General features: G+C 39.5%; 1 protein-coding gene across 1 annotated transcript; it reads left to right on the top strand.

The window, feature by feature from the left end:
* Nucleotides 1–11,388: 11,388 nt before the first annotated feature.
* Nucleotides 11,389–20,874, top strand: TTC14 (tetratricopeptide repeat domain 14). The gene is made up of 12 exons (XM_050902572.1): nt 11,389–11,552; nt 11,639–11,760; nt 12,029–12,228; nt 12,628–12,712; nt 12,802–12,931; nt 13,565–13,717; nt 14,398–14,469; nt 15,737–15,856; nt 15,940–16,062; nt 16,742–16,859; nt 18,860–18,969; nt 19,444–20,874. Exons 1-12 carry the CDS (start codon nt 11,389–11,391, stop codon nt 20,393–20,395), a joined length of 2,349 nt encoding a protein of 782 aa, XP_050758529.1. The 3' UTR covers nt 20,396–20,874.

Raw genomic sequence — 20,874 nt, 5'->3', positions numbered from 1 at the left:
GCTAATCTATCTCAAGAAAAATGATTCAAGTCGTACATACTTACTGTGATGGACAAATCTGGAAAGCAGTAATGTGAAGGACTGAGAAATTGTTGGAGTGCCTGTGCTCGTGCAACATGAATAAGGAGGTAATTGTTCATCTCCATACAACTCTGATAGAAGAATACATGCATTTCTAGGTAGCTCATTACAACAAGCAAATTGAAGGTCATTCAGTGTACAGCAGAAATAACTACTGAGAGATTTTTGAATAAACAAAAGAGGGAAGATTGGAATGGATCAATATTTATAGGCTGGTGAAAGGAAGGTTAAGTGGCTGAAAATCAAAGAACTTGCCAACAATCTACAAATGGGATAAGCAGCAAGAAGGAAGAGGAATTATTTAGGATGTTCTGAGGCAGAAGGAAGGAAGGAAGAAATGGAAATTTAGGCTGAATACTAAGATAAAAACTCTGATACAGAAATTAACTATACAGTGTAAAATTCTCCCAGGGAACTATTTAAACCTCATTTCTTGAAGACTTGGATAAAGCCTTGACTAAATATATTTCAGCGAATAATTTATTTCCATTAGCATCAGGACATGACCTTCTCACAAACTCCCATTAACTTCAGTGCATTTTGTATGTGCCTTATGAAGCAGCAGCAGGGACTGGGCTGGCTGTTCGCGCTTGGCTGGGGTACAGCAAACTCCAAGCAAATGCAGTTCAGACCCATGACAGGACCTGGGACCAGTCCAACCTCCAAGATGGGTCTGTATAGACCTACATTGAGTGAGTACCCCCAAAAGACTTTTAAACTAGTAAGTCAGGTTGTATTAGAATATGAACTACAGTAATTAACTTCTTTATCTATAACCAATTCTGAAGTAAACACAAATTTAAAAAATAATGTCTGTCTGTGCTGTTTGTGAGTTTGCAGATTGAGTCTTTCCTTCCAGATTTACTTTTTGACAACTCAATGACTTTCTGTTCTGGTGCTTAGGAATTTTCTTCATGGGAGCACTAAGTGTCTCACTGTCTTTGCTTGGGCTATAGGCAAAGCTCCTTACTGTGATTGTCTCATTCTTCTTTTGCCATATTGTGCCAGTGGGACTGTCTTCACCAAACAGGCTCAGTTGCTTCCATGGGAAGGAGCAGTCTCCCCACGGGCTAGATGGGTCCATCGAACTCAGACACACTTTTAAGGAATATTCACAGACTGAGAACACCCAAATCAAACACTTACTGTCCATTGCAACCTCCCATAGTACTCGTATCCCACCTGTAGTTCAGACAAAATTAAAAGCCTCTGGACTGTTTGGTAGCATACATGAAAGTAGTTGTGACCTCAAATCACAGATGATCCAGATAAAAAAATACTAAAAGCTACTGCTGCACCCGGCACTGACAACTCTGTTGGAAGTCACAGTTAGGTGTGTCACCTAAAGATGAATCAAAGACAGATTTCCCGCAGGAACCTTTGCAACCCAGTAAGATACTGATGTGGGGGAAATTCTTGCTGAAGCTACCACAGTGTGTTGATACGATGCCAAGACTAAGTTATACCTTTACATTCACATTATTATTAAAATTAGTAAATAAAAGTCTATGCAATTATATCCCAAATCATTTGGGGTGACTAGCATGAAGTAGCACAAAAGTACACCACCTTTGTGTTGGTTTTATGTTCCAGGACAGATGAAGAGACCATTTTCACTGACAGGATCCTTTTAGTTTTCAAGTGTGTTTTGCCCTGTAGAAATGTCCTCTGGTGTGTTTTGTTGTTTGGGGTTTTTTTATGTCATCATGGGAGTACAGTGTGTGCCTGGGAGTGAATAATGACTCTAAGATGATTAACGTTATTATTAAACTACGGGATAATCACTATCCTGTCAAGTGTCAGTGCGTGCATTTCATCGGCCCCCATGTGACTGCGGCTCCTGCGCTGAACTCCCAGCTGCTGAATGTGACCCCTTTGGAACTGCAAACAGTGTAAAGAAAACAAAGGTGGATAAACACTACTAAGTCACCCAAAAAAATGATACTTTTTTGTACCATTTGAAGTAAGCCTAAGCTGACTTTTCAGATGGCAACATACTGGTGGCACCAGTAACAGTAAACAAGCTGAGGCATAACGAAGTGTGAACTTCTCAAGAAATACAGCTAATTCTGCTTTTCAGACTGGCTAATGAGTCACATACAAGGCACCTGCATGACGGAATGGACCTGTACCATATGCTACAACTGCTTTTGCATTGGTCAAAGTGCAAAGCCTGAGTTTGTGCCAGGGCCTTGAGTACATGCCCTTCTGGAGTTTACTTGGCTGAGTTAAGGGTTTTAGTGGGCTGAGCCCAAGATCAGCTCCTTCACTGACAAGAACTACTGCGAAGAAAACTAGAAGTGAGGGCCTGCCCCTCCTTTCCTTTGGGAGTTGCTTTTAAGCTGAGGGTTTACCATTGCATTCCCCATGTTACTTTGCAGCCATGTTGCAGCTGTGTCTGCACCAAGCTCTGACCTCCAAACTTGGACCTAGACCCAAACCCACTGGCTGGTCTTCCTGGCTTGGAGCTGCCTCGTCACTGAGGACTCGCTGGGTGATCACTGGGCTGTGTCTGACCCTGATCACTGTCCCCAACCCTGATCCTGACGCTGACTTGCTGATCTACATCCTGGCTCCTCGGTGCAGTCACTGCTCCCACCAGCCGCCTTGTCGTGCTCACCACCCAGCTCACCTTCCCTTCCACACACAGGTGGCCCTTGCTGCTCTCTGACAGTTTGTCACTTCACTGGTTTCATGTACCTGAGTAACTGAGTTAACTCTGCTTGTTTTGGGGGTTCAAAATAAAATATGTGGACTTCCATAAAAATTGCTTTCAAGGTCCAGCATGTTGCACAGTCGACAACTGAAGTCAAATTTTTAAGTAATGGTGTATTTTGCCCAAACAGATGAGTGAGACTGAAGGCAGATAGAGATACCCTGTGAAGTGGTATGTTCAAACTACAGTCCACCTGCTGATAGACTTTGATTTCTACCATCCTGCTGCTGTGTCTTTTCAGCTGTGAGAGCCACTGTACAAGATAAGAGAACAGTGGCTTTCTCCACTGAAAAATTCATTTGTTTTGTTTTTTCGGTTTTGCCAGGGAACCAGCATTTAATCACTAAGATGTGTCATGCTGCTAAGCTGCATGACAGCTTGATGCACCAAAGGATGCTCCCCACTGAAAATGTAAGCTATTTATGCTATATATTTTTCTACCTAAGGAATCTACAGATTTTCACTAGTAATGGCTTTCCTTTTTTCCAGCTAAATTACAAAAAAGTGTCTGCATTTCCATTCTGGTATCAGTGAAGCTATACAGCTCTTGTACTCTTATCTTACTTTACAATATATTTTTCTTCTCTATGATCGTTATTTTAAAGCATGAAGGCAACAATATGTTTTCCCTGTGAAAAAAAGATTTGTATATCACACTAGCCAAGCTGCCGTTTTCTCCTGGTCTTTCTGGCTTCTAACATAGCTCTTAAAGAGGCCAAATGACTGTTTCATCTCCCAGCTGTGCAAGATGCAATTTCTGAAGTAGAATACAGAGGATTATGGCCCATTTTAGGGAACAGGAGGTTCCAACAGGAACCTACTACTGCTCAGAGTCTGCAATTACATCTTAGGCTTCTCATTATAGCCCTTGTTATATTTTGATACATCCATTTGGCCCTGCTGAAGATACTATATATCTTAATCTACTTTTCCCCCACAATTTCCCTGTCCTGTATCCTCCCTTTACTTGTTGTTGGGGGTGTTTTTTGACAGCACTTTGCAACAAATGATTTGTCAAAGACCCTAGATAGTTTCTGACCACCTGATACTGTAAATAGTTTCTCTGCTGCCCACCCCTTACAAGAAGGCACTGCTAGCTCTGGTTAGGGAAGACTTTTCCTTTTATCTTGGCACTCAGTGCCAAAATAACCCTTGCAGTCTAGGCAAAATTCCTTCTCGCGTTCTGAAATTTCCACACCTCTTCTGGATTGCAGGACCCAAAACGCTGTTTGGATGCTGTATGTTATTTGAATTCACTGATTTTGAAGAAAAACTGTTCCTTGTATTTTTCAGATGTACTTTGTGATCACTCCTAACACAAGGCAGACTTTTTCAGTTTTAGAGAAGCAAAGCGCTAAATTTGCATTATGAGATTAAAAACCAAGTTAGAGAAGTGAAAGATAAAAAATAATGGAACACTGCATTTAAGGACCTGACAATAATCTATTTCCCTAGCTGTCACTTAAATTTCTGAGAGGCACATTCTGGCAGCGGCAGCCGACAAGACAGTTGAACCACATCTGCCTGAAGTGTTACTTTTCAGGACCAACCTTCTCCTGGACTATTAACCTTCTATTTAAACTTTTGATTTTATGTATGCTATCTAGCATTAACCAAGCCTTACAGCATTTTTGAAAGTGGTACATCATTTCCTTCCAACTTCTCAACTTAAGGAAACATTGTATTGGAGCTTTGATTAACTCTCACTGTCAGCGAAGATACAGATTAGAACTTGACCAGACTGAATTGTGCTTATGAGGATTTTGTTGACGGCTTTTTATAGACAGTATGTTGACATTTTGTACAGATGGAAAAATTTGGATTTCTTTCTCCCACTTACTGTTCTCCTACACATGTACAGCCAGTCCCTCATGTATATATTTGCCAGTTTTAGGAGGATCAGATCACCACAATTACAAGAGGGGAGTTTTAAACACCAGTGTTTTAAATTTGTATGTTTATTCCTCACTCACAATCAACTCAGCACAGAGCTACATCTGTAATTAGTTGCGACAGCAAACAATTCCATTTGCATATGTAAGAACTTCATTTGTGGTGCTAATTATCATCCTTTCTTAGGGCACAATTTGCAAAGGTATTTACATGCCTAACCTACTTTTATGTTTTTTGAAACCTTCTTAGGCACCATTCTGTGACCTTACCTGCCAATACCTTTAAAAACAGAATTTAGCATCAGTGTCATAGAATATGCTACAAAAGAGAGATGAATGGAATGCATAATTTTCATTTCAGTTTGTCTCTGCATTTGATTTGGGACACAATATTAGAGGTTGTATTTTATTTTTTTTTTAAGAGAGAAATTCTGGCTCTTTTGACATGGGTCCCTTCTGCTCTAAGTCTGTGATTGTTACCTGCACACATACACATCTTTCACAGAAGTATTATTTTTTCACATTTTAAGCTACCTCCTCTTTTCTTGTTTCTGCTTTAGATTTTCATTTGTTTCAGAACTTCTGTTCCCTGTGATTATGTATTTGAGCTCCACTGCCTTAATAAGACAAGAATCTAGAGAAAATCAACAGATGTATATTACTTCACTTTTAACAGCCCCAGCCAAACAGTGTCTGGCCTTTGACACTTGATTGCACTGATGTGTTGTGATTAATGCTTTCCTAATTGTAGACAGCAGTGCAAGCACAGAAAGTTTAATGACTGATTTCTGACTTTCATGCTTGACCTGAAACCTGCTGAAGTCAATGGGAGCCCTCGAAGTTTCCATCCAAAATCCATCAGAGGCACTAAGCTTCCCATTAAAAACAGTGGCAGTTGTTTCTGCCTCAGCCTTTGTAACTTGTTCACTGAGCCAAAAGGCAGACTGGAACACCAGGCAACAGATTTTGCTTAGAGATTTTAAAAGTTTTGTGATACAAATTGGAAACCTCTAATAATACATTATAAACCTAAGGATAATTATGAAGTTCAGAGCAGATATATATTTTTTGTTCAGGGCTTGTTAATTTACTTGCAAATCAGTCCAGCTTTCTGGATTTAACACTGAGGAATTCACCAAATGTTTAAACAAACAAATATCATATACATACATCAGTTGGGCATTTCACTATTCCATTTGGCCTCTGCTTTTGGTTGTTGATTGGAAAAACCCGATCTCTTGGGAGATGAATGAATGTCTACACATGGGGGTCGCTGCTTATGGCTGTTAGTTACTGGAATTATACTATCCAGATAATACTGGAATTAACTTCTCTTTCTATTTGCAAAAGTGTTTGTTAATCACTGTATTTCCAGACAATTCTTATTGAGATAAAAATTAATTGCAAATCATATCACACCAACTCAGCTTATCAACTTTAATGGGAGTTTCACCTGCTTAGGACAAAACTCATTTTTTGATACATTTTATTTGTTTTAAATAAAGGTATGGTCATGCATTAAATGGGAGCAAACATAAAGATAATTAATCTGTATCGTGAAGTTGCCAACTGTTTAACTCTTCATGAGTTAATTAAAACAGTTTCAACTTTTTAATTTTAGTGTAGTTTAAATAGTGACAAATTTTAAAGACATTAAGAGGCTGCTAATTAGTTTGTGACAATGGTTACATGCCTGGTTCATTGCGAGCAATTAAGAAAACAACTTCTGATACTTGTTAATTGCTCTTTAGCCAGTATTTATTACACGTGCTGCACAAATGGAATGTTAGAGCAACTGACCATGAGATACAAGAAGAAGTAGGTTGTTTTACCAGGAATAGAAGAACTCCAACCATTTTAGATCTTCAAAATACTTCAGAGACTTTTTGAACATCTTTGGAAAGTTCATATATGTAACATGACAATTTAGAAAGATGACAATTGCTGGAGAAAGTGTTTTACAATGAAAACATGAATACTGCTCTACTATGGGTAAGAGACTTAATAATTGAGAGTAGTTGCATGCTTGAAGTTAAACATCTCCTTGTAGTGCTTGCAGACTTGAGATCAAATAGTCTTACTGTATTTTGCTATACGCTGGAAATATAATTTTGGTTTGTAAGTAATGATCTGCTCTCCTGACTGGAATGTTGTGATGCTGACTGTAAGTTGCAATGACTTACTCTAAAACTCAGAAACCAGGATGACTCTCCCTTGCTATAAAGCAGTAGATACTATCAGTCTATGGAATGTTAGAAGCTGGAAAATTCATAAAAAACCCCACAAAAAACTGTCTGCTCCGCATACCTTCTGCTGAGTCCCTCACGTATCATAGGAATTTGCTCTGTAGGCAGTATTTCTAGATATGTTGCAAGCTGTACAGGTGGGTGTGTACATATTGTCTGTGTCATGATTACCACTAAGTTGCCTGACTGGTGTTCCTCTCAAATAAGCAAACCTTCATTCACGACAGCCTGTTTTTTCATATTTAGGTAGAAAAATGTCAATGCCAATGTCTCCTCCAGTAACATTTTCAGTCTCACCTGAAACCTTCAAACACTTGTCACTAACCTGCAGGCACAAAATGCTGCACTAAGTGCACAAGCAGTAATCCTTACAGCCATACAAAGGCTCAGCAGTGCCACTGCCTGCAGTTTGACAGAAATCGCCTGAAGTCGGAGGGGATTCTCAGTTGACATTTCTTAACGATTATTTCTGTTGTATTCCAACAGGGTCTAATTGTTGATTCAGAGCCCGGGTAGTTTCCACAGTCAATCTTTGCATATTTATTACGTGCGACCGACTATTCTTTGTCTACACATTTCCAGAAATCTGAGAAGTGCGAAGTGCACCATAAGCAGGTGCTCAGCATATCTCCAGGTGAGTCTACATGTCACTGAATCCGTACTCTCTCACAGATGATGCCAAAGTTGGACTTCACGATGAACTTGTTAAAAAGGGAAATGCTTGAATGGGCATGGCTTGGGTTGTTCCATCACTCTCAGTTTGGTGTTGTTTTCACACCTCCTCCATCATACTTGGTGATTATGCCTGCAGACATAATGTTTTCCTCAAAGTAGAGCTACTAACTGGCTAGCAATTATTTTGTGCTGAACTTCCCTTCATCACTCTTGAGCTAAAATAGTATGTTGGATATCATGTCGTCTTTGAACAATCCCTTTGCTGCTTCGTAAATTAACAGAAAGCCGGGGCAGCAGGACTGCTTTTGGCAGAATTTCCCAAAAATCTGACAACGCAGCTGGAAGTATAGCTCTTCACGTTAATTCTCATTAGTACTATTAGTTTAATCTTTCTTTGCCTAAAGAACATATTTAGTTGAACATTTCACTCCCATTTGCAATAGGCTAAAATTTATCTCACATCTGCCCAAAGTTTGCAGAAAATAATACTTTGACAAGCATGATCTTGGAGGATCTCATCTTTTTGCCAGTGATAAAATGTGGCTATTGACACAAAATCCTTTCCTCCATGCAATTTTCTTGTAAGCTTTGCCACTGATATTGGATGCTTGGGAACGTTTGAAAAGCAGCTTGACCTTGTTGCATTCAAACTGTGCTTACTGGAGTTTGATGAAAATCTGCTTAGTATTTCACATATCCACTTTGAAATTCTATCATGCCTATCAGTTTTTGGGTTGTTCAGGGGCCCTATCACTATGAGTTTGACGCTGGGTTCAAAGCTAGCTGGGTGTAAATTCATAAGCTTTGTATTGTGGGAGTTACAGGCTGCATGATGGATTTTGGGAGCTGCCTTTTATCATGCGCTGACCTAAACTGCCAGAAAATTTACATCAAATTCATTCAGACGTGTCTGGTTTCAGAGTATCTGGAACGCTCCTCTTCGACTATGGTGATGTGTTGACTTGTATCACTTTCTCCTGCAGAATCAGGACACTTCCTGCCCACCCTCTTTGTTTATTTAGCATATGGGATGAAGCACTATTCATGCAGGCAGTTCCTAAGTCAATGGAACAGAGGATTAATGACATCATAGCGTATGAAGCATGCCCCCTCCTCAGGCCTAGGGTCTCTTAAGCTGTATATATACCCCTGGGTTTATGCCATACTGTTCCATTTAGCATTGTCCCTGCCTGAACTGTGGTGGCTGCTATATCCTTTTATCAAAAATACTTCCTATTGGGTAACTGAAGTAAAACAAGCAAAAATTGGGAAAAAAAAAAAATCCACCACTGAAAACATGCAGTGATATTTTTAAAAGCACAGTGGATACCCAGGCAGTATCCCATGAGAGAAAAGGATGGCAAAGGCTTGTGTGTGCCCTGAGTGAGGTGGAACAATGCACAATATGCCGTATTCTTGCTTTGCTTCTGAGTTCATTACTATAACCTGAAAAACAGGAAAGAAAATTACATGTTCATGCTCACATACCCTGCTCTGGCAAAGCTATTTCTGAAGATGAAATTATTTGGAGTATTTTAGTTTGTTTGATTAAGATAACTTCAGAATCTATTGGGCCCAGTTAAAGAAAGGATCACTTTAAATATGAAGCTAACCCTCATGTTCAGGGGCAACTAATCTACATTCTGTGTGTTAATATGATATAAATTACTGAATTTCCTAAAATGCAATTGATTTCTACTCATAGAAGAAAATGTCTGTAAGAAGAGTCCATAATTATAGGTGGTTCAGCTTTCGTCATGATTTTTTGCTGCTGTGTTAAGTCTAGAAGCCATAATACGTTTAAAATATTTATTCATAATGTCTTACTTCTTGTACATTGTGTATGTGTGTATCTGCATATTAGACTGGAGAAATGCTTACACAAGCAGAGTTTGTGCTTCAAACAACTTTTTTTATTGCTAGCTCTTTGTATTTGCTAAGCAACGCAAATTAACTCTTCCTCAAAATACCATTCCCTCAAATAAAACCGCCATTATTTGCAGTTGTGCAACACAATTGCAGTGTGGTTCACCCAGGAAAGGCTTCCTTTCTGCACCGGATCTTTGCAGGTGCATTAACCTTTCCGTGTCAATCTGTCTCTAATCAGTCTTAATGTCTAGAAATTTCCATCGAGCATTCATTTTTTTTTCCACCGTGGTAACTAGAAATCTAAGTACACACCTGGTCTTATATAGATCAGGAAGACTTCAAATCAAAATCCTGACAGCTGTTCGGTACATAGTAAGTGTTATGCCTCCTTTATCTTTTGTTATATTAAAACAGGGGGACATGAAATGAAAATAAAATATAAATTTGCCCTTCTAGTGTCTTCCTCGAGTCTGCTATACCAGTGATATCCCTGCTGGCTTTGAACTGAGCTTGAGACCAGTGTCTTTGATATGATCCTTGCCCTCTCAGTCATGCTGCTTCCTAGAGGAGTTTGTGTCACTGATCTGCTGACAGCCAGATTGCTATTTTTTGATCAACAGTGTACTGAGGGTAGAAGTAATATTATGCTGTTTGCAGTGGATTTCCTTTTCCTCCCCTCCCCCCCTTTAAAATTAATTATTAAATGCAATGCCAGGGACAAATTATTCTTGGGGACTGAAGAACTGTGATCTTTGTAATAGACTTGGATTAATTCCAGCTGGTTTTAAGCACCCTTCTCCATTAACTAGAAGAGGTCATTAGCATGAAGAACCTCCTGAGTTGTCTTTTTAGCATTTAAAGTTAGCGCTGGTAAACTGAACCACCGAATGCTGCATTAGGCCTATTTTAATGGCTCAACTATAATCTCAGTGCATTATCTTTTCCTGAGATAATTGCCTATTTTCCCCTTTGTTTCAGTACAGCTATTCCAACAAACAAAGCCAGAATGTCTCTCACCTGCGCTCGTTTCATTTGTATGAATTTCTGACGGGAAGCCTGTCAGAGGGACAATATGAAGAAACAGCATTATGAACATCGTGGTCGTTTACTCCTGATGTGAGGCCCCCGTCACCTCCAGGGTAAGCTCCAGCCCCACAGCGGTGGTGTCTGTGATGCTCTTTCGTTTATTCTCTTTGTCGTAATTTAGTGCCAACATTTAAGAACTGACTGAGAGCCCACAGAGAACTTCTTGAGTGATGTGTTTCCTCAAATCTGAGGAATCTACGTTCTGAAACAAATATGCTTCAGTTAACGTCCAGAAAAATGTATTTCGCGGGAAGTACCTAGGCTGCGCCTCCTCAGAACGAGATACACTGGTGAGGAAGCACTGCCTTTTCTTTTTAAAATGCATGTTGCAATCCCGCTATTGGTACACAGGGACGCGGTTCGCGCCGCGGGCCCGGGACGGCCGCACTCCGCCTCAGCCGAGCGCGGCGCAGGCACCGCGGAGGCGCAGCGCCCTCTCCCGACATGGCCGCCGCGGGAACAGCCGTCAGGGGCCGCCCGCGGCCGCTACCGGGCGCCGCTCCCTCGGCGCTGCCGAGAATGTACGTAGTCGCCGGCCATCTGTGTGATTTTTACCTTTTAGTTTTTATTTTTTATTATTCTCGCAGTACTTTTTAAATGCAGGCAGCGGGAACCCTGGAGACGGGCCCCGCAGCAGCCCGTGCCGCTGCCCCTCAGAGCGGTCCTCCTGCTCCCCAGGGGGCGCTGCGGCCGCCTGGTCCCACCCCCGCTCTTGGCCCCGCCCCCTCCGCACGGCGCATGCGCGTTGCTCCGTATTGTCGCGTCGGGCCGGGCGGGGGATGGTTCCGGGTCTGGTTCCTGTTCCGGGCGAGGCGGCGGCGGGATGGACCGGGAGCTGCTGCGTCAGGCGCTGAGCTACCACGGCCCCGCGCTGCTCTCGCTGCTCCGCGCCGAGCAGCACGACAACCCCGACTTCCGCGGGCTGCTGCCGCCGCCGGGGACTACCCTCGAGCCGCCCCGCGGGGCCCCGCACCCGCCGGCCGCCTGGTGAGGGGCGCCGAGGCTGTGCGGTCGAGGGGAGCGAGCCGTGAGGGGGCCGCGGGGTGTTTCTCACCGGGTTCTCCTTCCCCTAGGAAAGAGAGCGCGAGCGTTGACACCGAGATCAAGCGCTTCATTGCCAAAAAAGCTGATCTCCTTTTTGCTCACTCGTGGAAGCCCAATGGACCTCTCTCCGACACGATTGAAGAAAATGAAGGTAAGCCTGCTCACGGGTGAACCGCGGATTCTCTGCAAAGGTGTCACTCTGTAACGCCCGCTGGGTAGTGTAAGGATACTGCACGTAAATTAGCAGTATTTTTAAAAACAGGGTGAAAATCTTTGCTCTTGCTTTTTATAGGCTGTGCACAAACTTCCTGTTAGTACAAATAAATCAGTTTTTAACACGTTTTGCTATCGTGAAGTATTTTGTGTTTTCAGGCTGTAGCTCGGTTGTTTCATAACTGTGACTGTCTCATGTGTTGCAGAGTATTATGCTGTTATGCCTCCCCTGGAACGGTTCATGGAGGTTCCCAGGGAAGACAGGAGAGAATTATTTTTTCGAGACATTGAACGTGGTGATATCGTGATTGGGAGGATTACTTCTATTCGTGAATTTGGCTTTTTCATGGTGTTGATTTGTTTGGGAAGTGGTGTCATACGGGAGATTTCAGATTTAGAAATCACTGTAAGATATGTCTTTGATCAATATTTTATTCTTGATAAGTAGTAACCTTTTAATGTATTAGTTGCTTCTTGCATCTCTTAATGGAGTGGTATGGGTGAAGGTGGAACTGAGCTTTGGGATGGTGGATGGTGGGTGGTATCTGAATTTGTCTACAACTTATGATGCTTTGCTGAGTCAGCAAACGCTTCTTTTTGTGACCCATACTCAATATTTATTTATTTTGAGTTGAAGAGTTCATCGCTCATGGATGCATAAATTTTTATTTGAACCAAGCCATGCTTTTAACTATCACAGCTCTGACGTGCATTAAGATTAAACTAATCTTCTTCTGGCTTAATCTTGGGGAGAAAAAAAAACCCTTGGTTTTGTTTATGATATTCCTACTTTCTTCTATTGCAGGCTCTTTGTCCTTTGAGAGATGTGCCTCCTCAAAGCAACCATGGAGATCCTTTATCTTATTATCAAACTGGAGACCTTATTCGAGGCAAGTAGCTGCAAAAGCTGTCAGGAATCTGTTTGTTTCGGTTTTGAGACAGTTCTGTAATTTTATCTTAACTTTTATTGTTTCTATAGCTGCAATCAAGGATGTTGATCGTTACCATGAGAAGCTCACAGTGTCGCTTTACAGCTCAGCTCTTCCACCCAATCTTTCCAGTACAAAACTAGGCGTAATTACTTCTGATGACTTTCCATTACATTATAAGTAAGAATATGCTATTCAGCTGTACTTGCTAGATGTATTCAGTGTGTCTGAAGAGCATCTTTGACAGACTGTTCTTTAAACTTGTCAATGGTGTTTCTGATTTAATTGGATGATTACATAGTTTCTGTTGTTCATGTCTTTAACATACTTGTTTCTGGATATGTCAGGTGTGGTTGGTCTTCTAGCATCTTTCCCAAAATGTAAGGAAAGCAAAAAGCAGAGTGAAGTAGCTGTCACTGTGGGACTGTGTTAACAAAAAAACCCAAACAACCCAACAAAAACAACAAAAAAAACCCAAGAAACAGAAACCTTGGGAGACTGGAATATGAAATTCTTAAAATTTTAAAATTACCCTTAGAAGACAGAAGGACACAGCTATCTCTGCAATTTTTGTCATGTTTTTGTATGTCCTGGAGATACCTAGATGGGTGCCAAAATAGGTTTCAGAAGCTCGCTTAGGCTAAAGGATGTAAGGGTTGCTTAAAGAGTAAGAAAATACATGCTTGTAAAAGAGAACAGCTTGTGAGCAGTAATAAAATCAATATAGGCGTTTTTATTCTAAACATAAGCATCGTAAAATTCAGTATAGTGTCTGTGAGGTTGTGTTTGTGTACATTGGTGCTTTTTTTTAAGGCGAAGCATGGAAGTTGCTAATACAGCAGAGACATTCGAAGAGGTTTTGCATCGTTCCCCAGGATTTGCTAATCCATCATTAGTTGAATATTTAGCAGAAAAACTAGGACTAAGTGAATCAAATCCACCGTCTTTGATGAGAAGTCTTCAAATGTAAGTGATTTTTACATTGTTCCTATCCTGTAGCTTTGTGGAGATTATTCTAATCCATTGAAATAGACTTGTGAGGGGAAGTCCTAGACCAGTTATACTGAAATCTTTTTCACTTTGATTTGCATGACTGCAGCTTACATGACCTTAAATATTTAAAAGCACACTCCTCTAGAGTAACATTTACATTTGAAATTCTGTTGCTCTGAATAAGCAAGACACCTTATCACACAAAATGTTTGATACCAAATACTTTAGGCATTTATTGCTTAGATTTTGTCAACATCTTTGGATTGAAATGCAGGATGTTTAAGTTTTAATGTTTTCTGACAGGTGTTTGTTCACAATGCTTATTTTAGTAATAGATCCGACCCCTTTAGTAAAATAGGCTCAAACATATCCATTGATTGATGTTGTGAGCCCTATATATAGTAGGCCCCAAAGCAGGTGTGAATATGGTATATTTTTATTAAATGTGCTGTAGCTGTACTAGTTCAATTCAGCACTTTTAGAATGGGCTGGGAAAAACTGGTTTCAGAAATAGAAAGAACATTCCTGACTGAGGGAAAGCAGTAAGGCATTGTATAAATAATACTTCAGCTGATTTCAATTGCGTTACATATTGTACGTTTAATTTTGTAGACTCAGAAGGCCAACTTGATGTTTTTGTTTTTTCCTTAAAGTAAAAATTTCAATGAAGAAGATTTTGCCCCTGCATTGAGGAGAAAGCAATCTGCATCTTGGGCCTTGAAATGGTATGCAATACTTTTTCTTGTCAGAGCTTATTGTTAGTTAGGTTACAGGTTATATTTCTTAAAAGAAAATATATAGACATTGAACCAGTTTCTGCACTGCACATATACTGATATAACCAGGAAGATTTTCTTGAAAATAACCCAAACTGACAAGTGGGTACATGGTAGATAAAGTCTCGAGACTTAGTTCCAAAATAAGTGTCAGGTTTAAGGGAGAACTTCTTAGAATATTTGTAATATGCTGGCCCATTGATGAGATGAGAGCAAGATTTGTGACAATACCAAGTACACAATTTTCCATTTTATAATTGGATGTTGAATGACTTAATACTGCTTGTCATGCCATTTAAGCCTTAAACTGTAAATGTAACAAGTGCACTTGCTGCCTTTGAGAAGTTAAATGTATTTCCCTGGCTGCATGTGGAACAGCAGCTCTGGATAGGTGCTATAGCTTTTATGCTATGCAGTGTATTTGGGCGTGCTACAGAGTGGAGGAGGCAGAAGTAAGAAAGATTTCTCTCCTAAAAATGTAACTTTTTTTTGTGGAAAAACTTCTCTTGAATCTACCAGCTCAAAAAAAAAAAAAAAAAAAAATCTGAGTGAAGCCTCAGAAATTCTGGTTTCTGTGCTAACAAAGCAGTGTTTTTCTTAAAACAATAGTGTTTTGCAACTCTGATTAATTGCAGAAAGAGTTGCTTATAATGTTAAATATAAATTTTAATTTTTAAAAAAAGTCTGCAATAAAAAATTCTGAAACTCATATCAATTATCTTCCAATATGTTAATCTCTTGGCAAATGTAGAAGAAAGGTTTGGGTAATATGAAATATAAAACCTCAAAATATTTCAGTTTGAGATGAACTGGTTTCAGTGTGTACCATCTACCCATCTCACCTTGTGTCGTTGGTCTAATGGTGATTTTTAGCTTTGGATATAATTAAGCCTGTTCCAGTTTAACGGTGGTAGGTCACACATAGAGTTTTGTGCAGAAAAGTGCTTAAATATTCATTCCATAAATGAAAAATAGTGTAATGTAGTAGTACTGCAGAAATGCTCTCCATTGCCTTACAGTTTTGGATTAAAGACAATATGTTGTTGTGGAATTACGTCAATATTGCATTAATTTGAAATGCCAGCGTTAAGTACATGATAAGAAGGTCAAGTTTTGTTACCTATCGCTTGTTTGGAACCATAATTTGTGAGTAATTAACAGTATAAGATCTGCATAGGCTACCTGTGCGTAATATTTTCTAAATATTTTTCTCCAGTGTGAAGGCTGGGGTTGATTATTTTAAGGTTGGGCGGCATGTGGAAGCCATGAATGAGTACAACAAGGCTTTGGAAATTGATCCACAAAATGTTGAAGCTTTGGTAGCACGTGGAGCTCTGTAAGTCTGCTTGTTTCATTGGTTTTTCTACTTTGTGAAAGAGAAACATCACTAAAATCCATGCAACTTTTCTCTTGTTCTAGGTATGCAACAAAAGGAAGTCTGAATAAAGCCATAGGTGATTTTGAAATTGCTTTAGAAAACTGTCCTACCCATAGAAATGCAAGAAAATACCTCTGTCAGACACTTGTGGAAAGAGGCGGGCAGTAAGTGTTGGGGTTGTGTTTTTGTTTCGTTGTTAACAATTTTTCTCACAATATTTTTTTAATACCATTCTAGTTAGGACACAGAATGGCTATTTCCTTCCTGGCTATGTGTTTGAGGGGAAAAAAAAAAAGTCTTTGTTGGAAATATACCTGCTTGTACAGTTGGTTTACACTTTCTCCTCTGTTCCAGTTAAAATCCTGGCAAAATATTTAAGGTTTAGTCCTTGATATCCTTTCACTGGTAGGATACCAGGCTTGTATAAAGTCTTGTGAGATGTTTGAATGTATTCCAGTAAGTTTGGGTTTTTTAAAGAAATTATTTGTAACAAAATGATGTTCTGTTACTCTGAAATACTGGTTAACCACTGTAACACAAAACTTCACTTGTGAATATTCAGGGAATAGATTTCTTTTAAGGCCTGTGTTAAGAAGAGAGCGTATTTTTGAAACTGGAATTGAAATTTCAAAGAATAGTATTACCGATGATGATTAGGAGTTAATAACATGTCAGAAATACCATTTTATTTCTTTACTGAGGTGGGCTAAGATGATAGCTAGGGTCTTGGAGGGATGCAGTGGTAGTCTCATAGTACAAATAAGAAAGGTAGTCCTAAAAATAAGAAAAAAACTTGTCAAAACCTGTGGCTTAACTGTATATAAATTGTCCCTTGAATTTTAGGTTGGAAGAGGAAGACAAACTACTAAATGCTGAGAATTACTATAAAAAAGCCTTAAGTTTGGATGAGACTTTTCAGGAAGCAGAAGAGGCCTTAACGAAACTCCGTAAGCATATGCAGGTGATTCTTTACTTTCTCTTCATATAGTGCTCTCAATGACAATAAATGAACTTCAAAAATCATATTAAATGTTTTGAACAGGGAGAGTTTAAGTTGATGGTTTGTCTTATTCTCTGCTTCCCTTCTCCACGGTAAATCTTCTATAGTGAGCATTATGGCTGTACCTACCAGAAGAAAGGTACCTCTTGATGACTCCACTGTTTTGAACAGGATAGTAAAGAAATGCCAAACAGTGGAGACAGGGAAAGAGCAAAGCCTGTTAACCCTGTCAGCTAAAGCAAGGATAAGAATATTCCATCACACAAGCATGATTAATAATATTAAATTAAAACATTCTGTGAATACAAACATGCAAAGTGTAAAACACTTAGGCAAGCCAAATAACACTGCACACCGTAGTACCAGCCAGATCCTTGTCATTTGGAGTAATTATGAAAAGATAGAGTAACACTAGTCAAAGCTAACTCACAGGAAGATCACATGAGAGGGGAAATTAGGAGGTGATATAAAGCAAAACAGCAGGAGGTGGAGGGTGGGTGGGCAGGCAGTTTTGAGTATCTTAGCTTTCTTTTCTGCTGTCTGGTTTTTTCCTCTCTTCTGTTGCATGCAGCATGTTTCCCAGGTGAGCCCTGGTGGGTCTCTATGCTAATCTGAGTTGTCTTTTTTCTTTTATTTACCTCCTTTACTTGTGTTGTCTTCCAGAGAGGATCAAAGAGTAAAATAGAGCACTGAGGAACAGGCTTGTTTTGTTCTGTGCTTCTGCGTGTAAGGAAGTACATAGACTGGGGTAGATGGCCTTAATCAACACTTCTTCAGTTGGTGGAGCCATAATGCTGACAGGTGGTGTTGAAAGAAGGGGGAAGAGGAGATATGACAATCTTTTTAATAAAACTGAACTACATCATAGATAAACCGTTGTATGGTGTTTGAGCACTGTCCACACATGGCTGCTTTAGAAAGAGGTGTCAGTTAAAAATATGAAAATATTCTCAACCAGTAGGAGGTAAATTTTACTCTCCTTCAGCATTTTCCTGATATAATGGGTCATTGATGCAGCAGATAAAAAACATGATGCTAGCTATTGTTTGTTGGTTTGCATAGCCTTAACTGCAATTGAGGGTTTCCTTTATAATATCTGTTACGATAGTTGCTAAGTTTTGAAAACGATAATGAGACTTTCTGCTCACTCTGAATATGAATAGAGCTACTCTTTAGGGCTGTAGATGGCAGAATTCTGATCTCTACCTTAAGCGGTTTAAGTATTATTCATCTGGTGAGATGCTCTTCTGCATTTACCTGTATTTTAATACATAAGTCTGATTATTATCACTGTTGTGCTAGAATGGCTGAAACAACACTGAAGTATGTTTTCCTGTAATACTGATTATGTGTTTTTCTCCAATGCACTTTCTTCTGAATTGGACCGTTGTTGCTGTATCTGACATCTGGTGCTGCTCATCACCAACAAACCCTTGGAACATGATTTCTTACGTAAACTATGCATCAAACTGGTCTGTGAAATTGTTACAAAACGGTTTGTATTCAAACATGGCCAACTTGAATACATTTTAAAATGGGTTCTGCCATGTTTTACTTGTAAACTACAATAATGATACTTTCCCTCAAATGTTTCTTTCTCTTTTTTTTTTTTTCTTTTTTCTTCTTTTCTCTATGTTGGTAATACTGTGTTTTTCTTGCATATTCTATCTATACCTTTTGGGCTCCATGCTTCACGGTGTGCTGGATCACGGGTACCACTGCAATGGCTGGTCAAACATATTTTTTTAATGGAATAAAAACTGCAATATGGTCCTTAATGTAAACCTGATTATCACAATGGCCAATGCCAAACTCCTGAACAATATTAATTCTTGATCTGGGAATCCTGGTAAAACATCCCTGGTGTAATTATACATTTGAATGGGGTTGGGGACATGGGGAAAAATACCCGTGTTAACACTTCTAATGTAATTTTTTTATGATGCTTGGGTTCAAAAAAGAAATCTTTGGAAATGAGGGAGAAACAAGCTGCCAAAGAAGAGAGACAGAAAGAAAAGAAAGTAGAAACAAGTGCAGAAAAATTGCGTAAGCTCTTAAAAGAAGAAAAAAGGTAACTTTGTCGTATTCAGTATACTGATTGTGTGGCAATAAGCGCAGATAAGACTATGAACGATCCATTTCCAAACAGATTGTCCAACAGTAAGCTAGGTAGAAATTCTACCTAGGTAAGCTGCTTTTCCTCCAGAATTTTTTTGTGGGTAGTGTCCTTTAGTGCATATAACCTTTAATGGAGATATATGTGGAAGAGAAGTTGTTTAAAAAATACTTTGCAATGTGAAGTATTTGCAAAGCGTAATGCCATGTTAAACTGGGAAAGATGCCTTTTATAACAAACTGTTCGGTGGATTTAATCTTAATTTTTTGATGAAATGACATTTGAAATCGTCTTGCCAGGTCAGGCTTAGTTTCCATTCATGCCTTACAGTCCAATCTCAGCCAGACTCTGGGGAGTACAGATTTGCTTTCTACATATAATTTTTGCCTGATACTGAAGATTATCTCACAGGTTAATTACATTTTTTAGGTTGAAGAAGAAAAGAAAAGTATCGACTTCTTCCTCCTCTTCCTCCTCCTCATCAAGTGATTCTTCATCAGATGTATCAATTTCTTCTTCCTCCTCTTCCTCTGATCACAAGAAACGTAGGAAAAAGCGTCGGAATAGATCAGAGTCTGCCCGCAGCTCCAAAAAATGCTCATCTAGAGCTTCTTCCCATTATAAAGATCAGATTAGGAAAGAGGAGTGGTATTCGCCTCCGGCTGATACCTCTGCTTCCTTTCTTAACCAAAATTTTGAAGTGGAAAAACTGCTGGAAAGGCAGGACAGCTTAGTGTGTCCAAAAACAGAGGTAAAAGAGAAAGACAGACACTGTTCTTTTTCGAGGACTTCAGGTGATGATGAAGACACTTTTGGAGGTAGGTCTGAAGATTCAAGAGATTCTTACAGTAGCACTAGAACTCTGCCAAGTAGTAGCAAAACTGAAAAATATGGTAAAACAGAGAGATTTTTCTCCAGTTGGAGGGGTTCTTCAGGTTCATATCATAAGTCGGATGATAAACCCAGGATGCGTTATTTTAGGAAATTAGAAAGGGATGCAGAGGGGAGAAAAGAGCAGTTTAAAAAACATGGCTCAGGTCAAGACAGGTATTATATGTCTCCAGCAGGGTCTGACTACTCTGGCAAGTCAGTGGGAAAGTACAGATCGTATTCTAGCACCTGCTTATATGAAGGTGATAGAAGTTACGATAGTGATAGGCATGTGTTAAGTCAGCATAAAAATGAAAGTGAGGATAAGAATAGGAAAAGAAGTTATGAGGAGACTGATAAAACAAAGGAACCAGACGAGGAAATGTCTTTAAATGGTACAGCACCAACAGAGAGTGGCACTAAAAGAAACCTGCCCCAGAACTTAGTTAACATATTCAATCAAATAGCTGAGTTTGAGAGGGAAAAAGGAAGTAAGCAGAAGAAACAGTAAGGTACCTAAGAAAACGCTGGTCTGGTGAGTGTAGTTAAATGAACTTGTATCTGAGTATCTCCTGAGGAAATGCGTATGAAGAGTGATAGAAAGGCAGAATTTGTTGTCTTGCAGAATGTCAAAGAATTCTTAAAGATTGTATGGTGGAAAGAGATGCAAGGATATTTTACATAAAATATCAGTTATTATTTAAGTTTCCTGTGCTCTTAATTTGGGATGTTCCTGTACAATATTCTCTGTCTGATGGGTTGAAATCCTTTGAGACCCTTGGACTGCAGTTAGCTGTAACTTGCATCAAATATGCACTTTAACAACAGATGGTTTTAGTTTGGTTTTTCTCGTCCCCTGGGGTACTATTGACTTGATATTTTTGTATCAAACTTAACTTCCAGCTACAGAAGGGGGATAACTGAATGAAAGTCATGTGCCATCAATGTATATAGCTCATTTGATCATTAAACTTTCTTAATTTTTCTTAA

Source organism: Gymnogyps californianus, chromosome 10 (genome assembly GCF_018139145.2).
Source record: "Gymnogyps californianus isolate 813 chromosome 10, ASM1813914v2, whole genome shotgun sequence".
NCBI classification, from domain to species: domain Eukaryota; kingdom Metazoa; phylum Chordata; class Aves; order Accipitriformes; family Cathartidae; genus Gymnogyps; species Gymnogyps californianus.
This window is presented reverse-complemented; position numbering and strand designations above follow the sequence as displayed.